Source organism: Stegostoma tigrinum, chromosome 9 (genome assembly GCF_030684315.1).
Source record: "Stegostoma tigrinum isolate sSteTig4 chromosome 9, sSteTig4.hap1, whole genome shotgun sequence".
Classification (NCBI taxonomy): domain Eukaryota; kingdom Metazoa; phylum Chordata; class Chondrichthyes; order Orectolobiformes; family Stegostomatidae; genus Stegostoma; species Stegostoma tigrinum.
In genome coordinates this window covers 7,744,525-7,758,682 of record NC_081362.1, presented here as the reverse complement: position 1 = coordinate 7,758,682, position 14,158 = coordinate 7,744,525, and the positions used below count along the sequence as shown (strand labels likewise).

At 41.5% G+C, this 14,158-nt stretch overlaps 1 protein-coding gene across 2 annotated transcripts in view; it reads left to right on the top strand.

Moving 5' to 3' along the window:
• Positions 1–14,158, top strand: part of LOC125455066 (synaptosomal-associated protein 25) — a 131,475-nt gene that overhangs the window by 65,922 nt on the left and 51,395 nt on the right. For both annotated transcript variants that reach the window (XM_048536591.2, XM_048536590.1), the window contains exons 2-3: positions 5,741–5,870; positions 12,375–12,416. In XM_048536591.2, the coding sequence (XP_048392548.1) occupies positions 5,799–5,870; positions 12,375–12,416 (114 nt within the window). In that variant the 5' untranslated portion in view covers positions 5,741–5,798. The remainder of the gene's footprint in view (positions 1–5,740; positions 5,871–12,374; positions 12,417–14,158) is intronic.

Below are 14,158 nucleotides of genomic sequence, written 5' to 3'. Positions count from 1 at the left end.
CATCTCAATCCTATGTGGTCTACCGTGTACCCTTAAATTTTGATCTCTGGTTCTGAACTCCCTGGTCATTGGTGACATTCTTCCTGCATTTACCCAGTCAAGCCCAGTTAGAATTGTCTCGTTTCTATGAGATTCCCCTTCAATCTTCTGAGCTCCAGAGAATATAATCCTTACCAATCTAGTTTCTCTTCATCTGTCGGTCGTGCCACCCCATGAATCAGTCTTATAAATCTTTGTTGTGCTCCCTCAAAAGCCAGAACATCCTCCCTAAAATAACAAGTCCAAAACTGCATGCAATACTCCATTTCTGAAACCCTATTCTGAAGAAGGATCTAGGCCTGAAACGTCAGCCTTCTTGCTCCTCTGATGCTGCTTGGCCTGCTGTGTTCATCCAGCTCTATGCCTTGTTATCTGCAATACTACAGGTGTGTTCTCCAAGGTCCTGTGCAGTTGCAACAAGATATCCTGCTCTTCCACCTGAACCCCCTTGCTATGAAGCCTGCATACCATTTGCTTTCTTCACTGCCTGCTGCATCTGCAGGCTTACTTTTAGTGACTGATGCACAAGGAACCCAGGTTTTGTTGCACCTCCCCCTTTCCCAATCTACCACCATTCAGATAATGACCTGCCTTCTTGCTTTTACAAACAAAATGGACAACTTCACATTTATCCACATTATACTTCATCTGCATTTGCTGAGTCACTCAACATGTTCAAATCACACTGAAGCATTTCTGCATCCTCCTCACAGTTTACCCTCTCTCCTGGCTTTGCGTCAGTTCCAAATTTGGAGATATTCCAGCCATTCCAGGAGTCAGTCTGGGGCAGAGGCACAGAGTCTGTTGATCTCATTAAAGTCGTGAAGACAGCATCCTACTTTCTAGCTGAATTGCTATGGAATTCTTCTCTGGGTCTTCCTTTAATTTCTTCTGGTCCATTTTTCATTTAAAGGAGACATCTCCCTGATGAGGAGTGGTCTCCTGACACTGCGCTTTTGGAAACTTGGACTTACGTGTTCACAATCAGCTGTGGCCCTGCCCCACTGCATCCCTCCCCCCTTGTCTGTATGTCATCATCATTGTGGGTAGTGCTGAAGGCAAATCTCACCAAGTGGGCAAATGGTGGAATCTGAATTCAATCAACAAAGCTTTGATTATTATAATTACTCATTAGATTAGCCTTTCTTACCCTAGGCTTGTCTATGCATGGCATAGTTCATGCATGGTTCATAGCAGTATGCTTTACTCTAAACTGCAATGGACTAGCAAGTCACTAGGCTCAGTGGCAGCTAGGAATTGGGCAAGAATAAAAATCAAATTCAGTTGCCGCGATATTTATTCTAATTCCATCATATCTAGGTAATCCAATGTCTTCACGAGTATAGGCATGATCAGTCCTATTATGGACAAGAGCATAACTTTAAAACATCTGACCTTTCTTTTATTTTTTTCATTTCACAGGATGTGTACATCATTGGCTAAGCCAACATTTATTACCCAATCCTAATTTCCCAGTGGGTAGTTAAATGTCACTCACTTTACAGCTGGTCCGGAATGATGTGGAGGTCAGACCAAGTAAGGACAAAGGGCAGTAGTAAAACTGACAAAAACCAAAAGAAATGTGGATGCTGTAAATCAGGAACAAAATCCTAAGTTGCTGGAAAAGCTCAGCAAGCCTGGCAGTTTCTGTGAAGAGAAATCAGAGTTAACATTTTGGGTCTTGTGACCCTCCCTCAGAACAGTTCTGAGGAAGGGCCGCCAGACCCAAACCGTTAACTCTGATTACTCTTCACAGATGCTACTGGACCTGCTGAGCTCTTCCAGCAACTTTTGGTTTTTCTTGACAATTGATAATGGTCTCACAGTCATCATTAGACTCCTAATTCCAGGTATTTATTCAATTGCCATCTGCAAGACGAGATTCAAATTTGGATCCTTACAACATTACCTAATTATTAGTCTAACAATAATACCAGTTGGACATCACCTCCCCTATGCACAGTGCAAATTGGGCAATCCCTCATTTGAAGACCATGACTGTATATTCTCTATTTCCAGCCCAAAAAAAAAGTCATTCTCTGAACATCTGCCCTGATAAGCCCCTTCAGAATTATATATGCTTCAGTAAGATCACTTAGAGAAGGTCCAGAATGCTCAATCTTTCCTCATTATTACAATCTCTTCATCCCAGAGATCAGTCCAGCAAACTTTTGTTGCACTCATGAGGAAAGTATGTTTTTCTTCAGAAATGGATTGCAAAATTGTACATGGTACTACAGCTGTGTTCTCCCCAAGGCCCTATAATATTGCAATAAAACTTCTTCAGTCTTACATTCCAGACCCTGTTGATATAGGTTGACACATCCATGTACTTTCCTAATTTCTCTCTAATTATATGCCAACTTTTGGTGATTTTTGTACTCAAGAATTCAGGTTCCACTGTATGTCAACATTTCCTTGTCTCTCGCCATTTAAAACAAAATTCTGCTTTTCCAATTTCCCTTCACTTCACCCTCCCTCACACTATTTTCACGAGTCATGTTCTTGATTACTCACTCTAATTGGTCTACATTCATTTGTAGCCTCTACGCATCCTCCTCTCAGCTTATTGTCCCACTTAGTTTCGTATCATCAATACATGTTACGCTTAGTGCCATCATTATGGGCATGGGTTGGAAAAAGCCCAAGTAACTCAATCATGCTCAATCTCTGTTATCCACAAGGCATAGGGGAATGGACTTTCTGCAGATGAGAAAAGTGGATATCTCCTCTATATACTTGGCCCATGCTGTGTGAAATGTTGTATGTTGTTTAGCGAGGCAGACAATTGGGTAAAGAAAAATTGGGTCTGAGGCCAATCTCCTGAGTACACAGCTCTGTGGGTTGTGAATCAATGAGTAATGAGGAGTGAGTGTTAGTCACAACCTGTCAACCTGAAAATTACCCATTTATTTCTGTTGTCTGTTTCTGCACGTCAACAATTGCTCGAGAAGCAGAGGACATTGATTAAAGATGATTGGCAAAAGGACCAACAGCAACATGAATACAGTTCTTTTCATTTTGTAAGTGGTTAGGATCTGGAATTCACTCCCTAGAGGCAGCTTCGAGTGCGGCTTTCAAAAAGCACTCAAAAAGAAAAGAAAATCATTGCATGGTAGTTCAAAAAAAGAAGAGGGACCAGCTGAGCTGCTCTTGCAGAGAACGACAAGCAACTGGCTTCTTTCTGTATTGTAATCATTCCAAAGTTCTCTGATCAGGGTTTGAATTTGACAATTATTCCAAACTGTAGTACTTTGTACTGTGGTTAGTGCTGCTGCCTCACAGCGCCAGGGACCCAAGTTCTGTTCCACCCTTGGGTAACTGTCTGTGTGGAGTTTCCACATTATCCCTGTGTCTGTGTGAGCTTTCGTTGGGTTCTCTGGTCCTTCCCATGGTCCAATGATGTGCAGGTTCAGCTGGTTGGTCGTGCTAATTTGTCCCATTGTGTCTAGGGATGTGTAGGCTAGCTGGATTAGCCATGGGAGATGTGGGTTGGGGGGGTGCATTGGGGCTGGGCGGGCTATGCTTCAGAGTGCCGGTGCCGTCTCAATGGTCCAAATAGCTTGTATGTGCACTGTAGGGATTTTGTGAATTGGTGTGCACTGTTTCTCATTATGATGGATTCCAATTCAATTTAAATGAAGCTAGACAAAAGGACATTTTCTGAAGGAGAGAAGGAGTGAAATTGTGTGTGGGACATCTGAAATTGGAGCAGAATTAGGACATTTGGCCCATCAAACCTGCAGTGCTATGAAATAAGATTGCGGTTGTTTGTGTTTTGAATGCTACATCTTGAGAGCCTTTTATTTTACTGTTAAACAAGAATCTAACTCACTCTGCATTAAAAATATTCAATGTCTTCTGAGGTAGACAGTTCTAAAGTTGCACAACCCTTTGAGAGAAACAGAAGTCTCCTCATCGCTACCCTAAAAGAGTAACTCCAAATTTTAAAGTAGTGCCTTGCAGTTTGAGACTGAACCACAAGAGAAAACCATTTCCACATCCAGCTTATGTCACCATACAGAACCTTCACACTTCAATCAATTATCCCCTCACTCTTCAAAACTCGAAACAGCCCCGGTCTCTCTGATCTTTCCTCATAAGAATACCCATTCATTCCAGGTAGCAATCTAGTAAATCTCCTCTGATCTGCATCCAATGCATTTACATCCTTCCATTAATCAGGAAGTCGAAACTATGCACAGTATTTGAGATGTGGGGTGCACCGTATGCTTACTTTTATGTGTAACAGAGGAAGGAGTGTGGAACTAATTGGATTACCCTGCTAGCATGGACAAGCCAGGCCAAATGGCCTTTTTCAGTTCTGTGCTATTCCATGATTCTCGAACTAATGTGATGTAACAGCAGAGGAGGATGGTATTGAAACAAACCTCAATAGTCTTGAAACAAGCTGGCAGAGTTCAAATTGATAACAGATCACTGAAACACTCCACCACATTCATTTCCTGTTCGACCTTGTTAGAACTGAGTCTATTTATTAAAATTAATATCATTTGGTCTCTGAGATTGAAGACTCATGGTTTATGAATATCAGTCATTTGACTTAAAGTTTTAGATTCACTGCTGCCTACCTGATATTGTTTGATTTGTCCACATAGATTGTATTAATCTTTGGATCATATAGCCACAGATACTGAGTATCCTTTCTAAGCAGAGAATCGGAAAATGGAAATGGAGTTGGTCATTACCTGTGTGGCATGACTGATGAGTTGTAATATTGTGAAAGGTCGAAAATTAAAGTGCTTTCAAAACTAATAGTCGACACTGGTATTTCCAATATTTACATTCATCCCACTTTTGCTTATTGTGATATGAATCAATTACTTCAGGGATACGTTACAGTGCTTTGTTTGAGCCACTTTCTCGGCACACGGCTTTATTTGAAGCCTAACCCTCGAATGACACTCAGCTGAGTATCATTCAATTTAAAACATTAACTGGAGTAGGCCATTCAGCCCCTTGAGCCTGTTCCACCATTCAATGAAATCATGGTTGATCCGCTCTGTGTTGAACTATCATTGAGTATGGTCTCTTTGAATTTTGGTATCAGTCAGATCGTGCTAGATGAAGTGGTGGAGGCTGATACAATTACAACACTTAAAAGGCATCTTGGTGGGTATATGAATAGGAAGGATTTAAATTGATATGGGCCAAATGCTGGCAAGTGGGATTAGATTAATTAAAGATATCTGCTCTGCATGTATGAGTTAGACTCTTGGCCCTGTGTGGTACACCTCTATGACACTGTACACCCACAGATTAATATTTTCTCCTTTAAAGTTATGCCTCATCTTAACAGACCAGATATTCATGAGACAAGACTGTCATCAGCTGGTCAAAACAAGAAAGTTTCAAAATGTGTGGCAGATTGTTCATCAAAAGCAAAATGCTGCAGATGTTGAAAATCTAAATTCAAAACAGAAAGTGCTCAGCAGGTCTGCCAGCTCCTGTGGAGAGAGAAACGGAATCAATAGCCTTTCATCAGGGTGGTTGTTAATCAAACTGCTCTCACTGTGGCAGCATACATACTGGATGTTGCACTTTTGTTAATTTCAGTAATAAATAATCACATTTCAAGGTTATCAAATTCAGTCTTCTCTCCAATGTAAACTACAGGTGGGTTTAATGTTTAAGTTTGTGTTAATGATTTTTGATTTATCCATCTTTCCTTTTACTACAGACCTAACTGGTACTGTTATTTTCTGGATTGAAGTCTCCAGTGACAGCACAAATTCAGCATGGCAGATGATGCAGATATGCGCAATGAGTTGGAAAATATGCAACAGCGAGCTGACCAGGTGGCTGATGAGGTGAGTCATACTGTGCAAAAAGCACCGAATTCTATATCGCCTTTTGATTCCCACTGATTTCAGAATTCATGTCGCTGTGTTGGTGCACTTAGCTAATTCAGCAATACCATTCTGCCAGACACAAGTGGTAGTACAAGGCATTGGAGAGGTAGAGCCTGATATGATCCGTGAACATACAAAAGTTAACTCCTTGTCTGTGGATGTCAATTTCAAGAGCGGTACTCAGATGAGGAAGGGGATCGGCCAAGAATACAATAAATGTTTACACAGTTTCAGCCCACCCTATCTCTTTAGTCTGTTTCATTCTCAGTGACTGATGTCTGTGCTATTCATGTCAAATCATATGTCCTTTGCATTCCCCCTTTTCCTGCTTCAACTTCAGGAACAAAAGCTTCTCTCAACACTCATCTTAAATTTCTTTGCTTTGCTACTTCTCCTGCAATATTTATTCACATCTTCAAAGCTGAAATCTTTCATCATACCTTCAGTTGCCATCATTTAACTGTCTGTCGGTGCACAGCACCTTTTGAAGTGCATTACTCTACAAATAAAAAACATTTCTTTCTGGATCTAGCTGGATTTAGTTTTGCACTGTGTCAGTTTCCATGTCGCCTCTCTGTGTGTTGTGAAGTTGAATGGAGTACTTGTGGATTGGAAGGCAGGAAGTTAGAATTTGGTGTTTGTAAAATGCTGGGGGGAAAATCAATGTGTGTAGTTTCTTTAAAAGACTATGTGCTTTTTCCATGTTTAGAGATTTAAAAAGGATGTCTGTGAGCAGCTTGAAAGTTCGCAAGAGCACAGGCAGCACTCGAATTGAAACAGATGTATAAAAAGGCCATACAGTTAGCTGACCAAGTGGCAAGTTTTTTTGGCATCAAGACAATAAGTTTTGAATTTAGCTGATTTGAACCAGACACTTTAGATACTAAAAAATTTAGATATGATGGTTTTGACAACATAGGACCAATTGATATGTCATCAAGAATATAGAAGTAGAAGGCAGTTGGACAAAGGCAGGAGAATGAACTGCCATCCACCAGAGTTAACAGCTCTCAGCCCTCAGCTCTCACAGTCTTCTCTAAGTTTTAGAGAAAGCACCATCTAAATCAATTGTACCAATGGCACAACAAGTTAATTTCCTGACAGAAGAATAGACGGAGAAGATATTCCCAATAGAACATTTGACTGAGAAAGCACAGAACATTTCGGAAAACACGTACCCTGGTTGTGATTTCAAGAGTCTAAATTCTATTTTTAAAATTTTATTTTATGTAAGTGGGACTTGTATTTAATGGAACAGCATACCATTAGAATCTTGTTTTATTCAGCAATAGTTAGGAATTAGAAGGAGTTTATTCAGTTTGTTAATAATTTAGAGAATTTCCTCACTGTTAGAGTTAGATAAATAAATTGTTACTTTTTGGTTGTAAAAGTGAGTGTCAGGGGTTTATTTTGTTTAACACTAGAGGTTGTTGAAAGGCAGTTTACACCATTTTTCATACTCCTTTTTAATAGATTATAGGGCAAGGTGCTCGTCTTTGTGTGTTTCAGTTTTACTTCTCAGAGGTGGATCAACCCCTGCTTTATAACATCTGTAGCTTTATCTTTTTGTCTTTCAAATTTGTTCCTTCCATTTTCCGCATGTATTTTAATCATTGGGTTACAAAATTGTGCAGCCTCACCATTAATGTCCAAGAAACCCCCACATTGAACATTTTAACAAGAGCTGTTTACAATCTAAATTCTTAACTTTGTGAATATTGTACAGCTCAGGACTTTTTCAAGAAGTGAAATTTCATGCATGATATACAGTGGGGCAGTACAGTGACTCAATGGCTAGCACTGCTGATTCACAGCACCAGGGACCTGGGTTCAATACCACCCTTGGGTGACTAACTGTGCGGAGTTTGCATATTCTCCTCGCATGTGCACAGGTTTTGTCCGGGTCTTCTGATTTCCTCCCACAGTCCAAAAATGCGCAGGTTAGGTGGATTGGCCATGGGAAATGTATGGTTACATGGGTTGGGTGAGGGGGATGTCCTTCAGAGGGTTGATCTAGACCTGATGGGACGAATGGCCTGTTTCTACACTGTAGGGATTCCACTTTCAGATTATTTCAGCTGGTTATTAGCATTAGAACATAGAACATAGAACAGTACAGCACAGAACAGGCCCTTCAGCCCACAATGTTGTGCCGACCATTGATCCTCATGTATGCACCCTCAAATTTCTGTGACCATATGCATGTCCAGCAGTCTCTTAAATGACCCCAATGACCTTGCATCCACAACTGCTGCTGTCAACGCATTCCATGCTCTCACAACTCTCTGTGTAAAGAACCTGCCTCTGACATCCCCTCTATACTTTCCACCAACCAGCTTAAAACTATGACCCCTCGTGCTAGCCATTTCTGCCCTGGGAAATAGTCTCTGGCTATCAACTCTATCTATGCCTCTCATTATCTTGTATCCCTCAATGAGGTCCCCTCTCCTCCTCCTTTTCTCCAATGAAAAGAGACCGAGCTCAGTCAACCTCTCTTCATAAGATAAGCCCTCCAGTCCAGGCAGCATCCTGGTAAACCTCCTCTGAACCCTCTCCAAAGCATCCACATCTTTCCTATAATATGGCGACCAGAGCTGGACGCAGTATTCCAAGTGCGGTCTAACCAAAGTTTTATAGAGCTGCAACAAGATCTCACGACTCTTAAACTCAATCCCCCTGTTAATGAAAGCCAAAACACCATATGCTTTCTTAACAACCCTGTCCACTTGGGTGGCCATTTTAAGGGATCTATGTATCTGCACACCAAGATCCCTCTGTTCCTCCACACTGCCAAGAATCCTATCCTTAATCCTGTACTCAGCTTTCAAATTCGACTTTCCAAAATGCATCACCTCGCATTTATCCAGGTTGAACTCCATCTGCCACCTCTCAGCCCATCTCTGCATCCTGTCAATGTCCCGCTGCAGCCTCCAACAGCCCTCTATACTGTCAACGACACCTCCGACCTTTGTGTCGTCTGCAAACTTGCTGACCCATCCTTCAATCCCCTCATCCAAGTCATTAATAAAAATTACAAACAGTAGAGGCCCAAGGACAGAGCCCTGTGGAACCCCACTCACCACTGACTTCCAGGCAGAATATTTTCCTTCCACTACCACTCACTGTCTTCTGTTGGCCAGCCAATTCTGTATCCAAGTAGCTAAGTTCCCCTGTATCCCATTCCTCCTGACCTTCTGAATGAGCCTACCATGGGGAACCTTATCAAATGCCTTACTAAAGTCCATATACACCACATCCACAGCTCGACCCTCATCAACTTTTCTAGTCACATCCTCAAAAAACTCGATAAGGTTTGTGAGGCATGACCTACCCCTCACAAAGCCGTGTTGACTGTATTCGATCAAGCCATGCTCTTCCATATGGCCATAAATCCTATCCCTCAGAATCCTTTCTAACACCTTGCAGACGACAGACGTGAGACTTACTGGTCTGTAATTGCCGGGGATTTCCCTATTTCCTTTCTTGAAGAGAGGAATTACATTTGCCTCTCTCCAGTCCTCAGGTACGACTCCAGTGGAGAGCGAGGATGCAAAGATCTTCGCAAGTGGTGAAGCAATTTCATTTCTCGCTTCCCAAAGCAGCTGAGGACAAATCTGGTCCGGGCCTGGCGACTTGTCAATCTTAATGTTTGACAAAATTTTCAGCACATCAGCTTCCTCTATCTCTATCCATTCCAGCATACACACCTGCTCTTCAAAGGTTTCATTCACTACAAAGTTCGTTTCTTTCGTAAAGACAGAAGCAAAAAATTCATTAAGGGCTTCCCCTACCTCCTCAGACTCCACACACAAGTTCCCTATGCTATCCCTGATCGGCCCTACTCTTTCTTTGACCATTCTCTTATTCCTCACATAAGTGTAAAATGCCTTTGTGTTCTCCCTAATCCGTTCAGCCAAGCCTTTCTCGTGCCCCCTCCTGGCTCTCCTCAGATCATTTTTCAGCTCCTTCCTTGCCTGCGTGTAATCCTCTCTAGCTGAACTTGACACTAGCTTCCTCCACTTTATGTAAGCTACCATTCTTGCCTCTGAGTTACAAGTTCCATCCCAGACCGGAATTACTGAGTGAGAACTGCACTGTTGGATGGCCTGTCTTTGGCATGAAGCATTAAACTAAGGCTCCAACTGCAATCTTCCCTTGGTGTAGAAGATCCCGTGGAATGATTTCATGAGCATTATCCTCAGTGTCCTGGCCAATATATATTCAGCAATCACCACGACTAAAACAGATTAGCTGGATGTTAGCTCATTGCTACTTGTGGAAGCTTGTTGTGCACAAATCAGCAGCTGCAGCTCCTACATTTCAACAATGAATAGGCTTCAAAGTGCTCTGAAATGTCAAGTGGTTGTGAGAAATGCTATATAAATACAAGCTTCCTTGCTTTGTTTCATTACTAGTCACTCTCATGTATAATTAATGCCATTGTTTGAGGTTTTGTACACTCATTTTCAAGATTATACAATGCATTTCAACTATGTGTAACCTGTAAAAAGGACAAGTATATTTTTATTCAGTGCAATGGTTGCACTGTATTAATATGACTTATTCAAGTTCGGTAGTTTATATGCTGATAACGAGTGTTCAGAATCTGCACTGAATGCTGGAAGCTAAATTGTTCTAAAGATAAAAAGCTAAAGCACAGAGTACTGTTCATACTTTTAGTCTGCTAAAGCATTACAATTTACTTCCTGCCCATATCCCTCTTAACTAAAGATCTATTTGAGCTTTGTCTCTGGTCTAGTTGATCATAAAATTACATCAATTCAGAGATGAATTCACATCAATAATGCAGGTATGTTGAGTTGGGAAGCTTCCAACAGACCATTCTCCCTTTTAAAAAGCCACTGTCTCCTTATTTTCATTTTAGGAGGTGGTAACAGGATGGAGTTATGTCTGAGGTAGTGTGTGGAGGCCCAGGTCTGGTGGTATGAGAGTGCAGAAGCAGGCTGGTTAGAAAGCCAGAGATAATGGGAATTGCAGATGCTGGAGGATCCGAGATAACAAATTGTGGGGCTGGATGAACACAGCAGGGCAAGCAGCATCTCAGGAGCACAAAAGTTGATGTTTCCGGCCTAGACCCTTTTTCTGTTGAAGGTTCTAGTTCCGAAACGTCAGCTTTTCTGCTCCTAAGATGCTGCTTGGCTTCATAATACTTCCTGTCAAGCTGTTTCATGACAATTTTGATAGAAATGAAAGGCTAACAAAGCTGTTTGAGAGGGCAGCTTCTTCATTCGTTGCCCTCGACAACTTGTGGTGAGCTTTCATACAAGATAATGAGAGGCATAGATAGAGTTGATAGCCAGAGACTATTTCCCAGGGCAGAAATGGCTAACACGAGGGGTCATAGTTTTAAGCTGGTTGGAGGAAAGTATAGAGGGGATATCAGAGGCGGGTTCTTTACACAGAGAGTTGTGAGAGCATGGAATGCGTTGCCAGCAGCAGTTGTGGAAGCAAGGCCATTGGGGACATTTAAGAGACTGCTGGACATGCATATGGTCACAGAAATTTGAGGGTGCATACATGAGGATCAATGGTCGGCACAACATCGTGGGCTGAAGGGCCTGTTCTGTGCTGTACTGTTCTATGTTCTATGTTCATCTTGGAATGAAATGCCTCTAGTGCCAAATATTTAGCTACATTGTTGAGGATCTGGAATAAAGTAAGGACCTGACTAGTAGCAATGACAGATTTTCTTCTGTAAAGAACCTCAGTGAATCAGAAGGACAATTTTTACAACAATCTAATAGTTTTTGGTAACCATGGCCAACAGCATTGTTTTCTTTTAAATTCAGATTTGCACATTAGGTGAATTTAAATTTCCCCAGTTACCACGGTAGGATTTGAACTCCTGACTCCAGATTACTAGATATAGTGCTACTGTTTACGCAAAGGAAATTTAACCGAATTCAATAAAAACTTTCACTTGGCACCAGAATAAATACTTGAAGGGGGCAATTTGCAAGGCTGTGGAAAAGAGAATTGACAGGTAATTGTAAGCCACTTCTAGGCACTTTTAATCACCCTGTTGAGTGATGTTATTACACACCTCTAGAGCTGGTGAGGCTTGAACCCCAGGCCTCCTGGCTCAGAGGTGTAGGTGAAGTTGCTATAGTCTCTCTCTCTCATAAGAGAGAGACAATTGGTGGGGAGTTTAACTTGAGAGTTGCCAAAACCCAGGCAAGGGACAAGATTGAGAAGAACTTTCACAGTAATCTAAGCTGGCACAGGAATTGGATCCGTACTATTGGCATCACTCAATGTCACAAACCTGTCACTTGGCCAACTGCATTAACCAACCCCCAGAGCTACGGCACTACCACTGTGCTACAAGAGCCCTCCTATTCTGTTCAATTGCCATTTGGTTCAATGATTCTTGAAAATTGGTTAAGCTGTTTAATTTCTGATTTTGTTTAATTTATTTTCTGTCTTTCTTCCTATTTACAGTCATTGGAAAGCACTCGTCGCATGCTTCAACTGGTTGAAGAGGTAAGGACTTAGACGTTTAGATGTGGACTATGATCTGTTATTTTATGCTAAGTGTTTCAGTTGTAAATTTTCGTTGTTGCAAGCATTAGTTTTGAAAGAATACTCCTTCTTTTCAACTTCCCATTTCACACATCATTTTCCTAATGGAGTGGACTCAGAGGACTGAATGGTCTACTCTTGCTCTTATTTGCTGTGGTTTATGTTCTCGTCGAGGAATCTGGAATGCAGATGTTTCTTGTAAGGCTCTAACTATACTCAATCCTGAAGGAACAAAATTGACCCTGTAAATTCTATTCTTTTTTCATCCCACTTTCAGTAACACCACTATTTACAGCAATCCTTAGGGACTTAGAAGGAGAAGGTTCAGCCCCATGAGTATGTTCTGTCACTCAGTGATGATAAATGGATCCCAGGCCAGATGGTTAAAGTATGAAACTAGTCACAAATCCTTTCTTGATAGCTTGTTTATTTATAGAATGCAATGTTACATACCATTACTTCCTCTCAACACACATGCTGTCCCACTTTATTGTAGATATTTTTTAATCAGTCTCTTCAGAGATACTATTACACACCACTGGAGCAGGCAGGACTTGTAACTGGGCCTCTGGGCTCAGGGGTGGGAACACTATTACTGCACCAATGGAACACTCTTATTACAGTATTCTGGTAAATCTATTAGTGACATGAAGTCAGACAGCATGAAAATAGACCCTTCGGTCCAGCATGACCATGCCAACCATAATCCCAAACTAAACTAATTCCAGCTGCCTGGTGCCTGGCCCATATCACTCCAAACATTTCCTATTCATGTACTTACTAAATGTCTTTTAAATGTTATAACTGTAACCGAATCTACTACTTCCACTGGGTCATAGTTGCCCTATTGTCTCGATGTAATCAGCGGAGGATTAATCTCTTACATTGCCAGGGCGGGCTGACCCTTCCTCACCCAGAATTTCTTTGTGCCGGTGGCTCATTACGGAGACACCTTCTATTCCCACTTGTAGGCTCCGCAGCTGAGAACCGATTGGAGCGAGCAGCTCGAGGAGGCAGGCAGCTACCTACAATGGGCAGACCATCTAACAATTTATCACAATAAAATCATAGAAACATGAAAGAATAGGAGAGCAAGTAGGCCATTTGGTTCTATGAGGAAGCTGTGCCCTTCAATATGATCATGGGTGATCACCGCCCAACTCAGTACACTGTTTCATTTCATATCCCCATATCCCTTGATCCTGACATCACTGAGGTCTTGCATAAGGTCCTGCAGAAAGAATTCCTGCACATCACAAGGTAAATGATTGGCTTCTATCAAAGAGCAGGTACGGAGGTTTTGCTGGGGAGCTGCTGAATCTCCCCTTTGAGGGAGATTTCCCAGTCAAATTGACACTGAAATCAGGCAAACTCCAAAATGGGGGGACACATAATGTCAGAACATTCATTCAAATGAGCTTGTTCAAATCACTTATGATGATGTGAGTATGAAAATGAATTGATGAATAAAAATAGGCTCAGCCACCTGAGTAGCTATAGTCTGCCTACAGTGATGCACAAGTATATTTTGTGTCAATCTTTAAAGGAGAGAGTTGTTCATATTTATCTTAATAAAATACAAATTTTGTATCTTCGAATAAAAACAAAATGCTGAAGATCTGAAAGGAACAAAAGAAATGCTGCAGGTCTGGCAGCATCTATGGAGAGAGGAACAGATTTAACATTTTGAGCCTGTTATGACT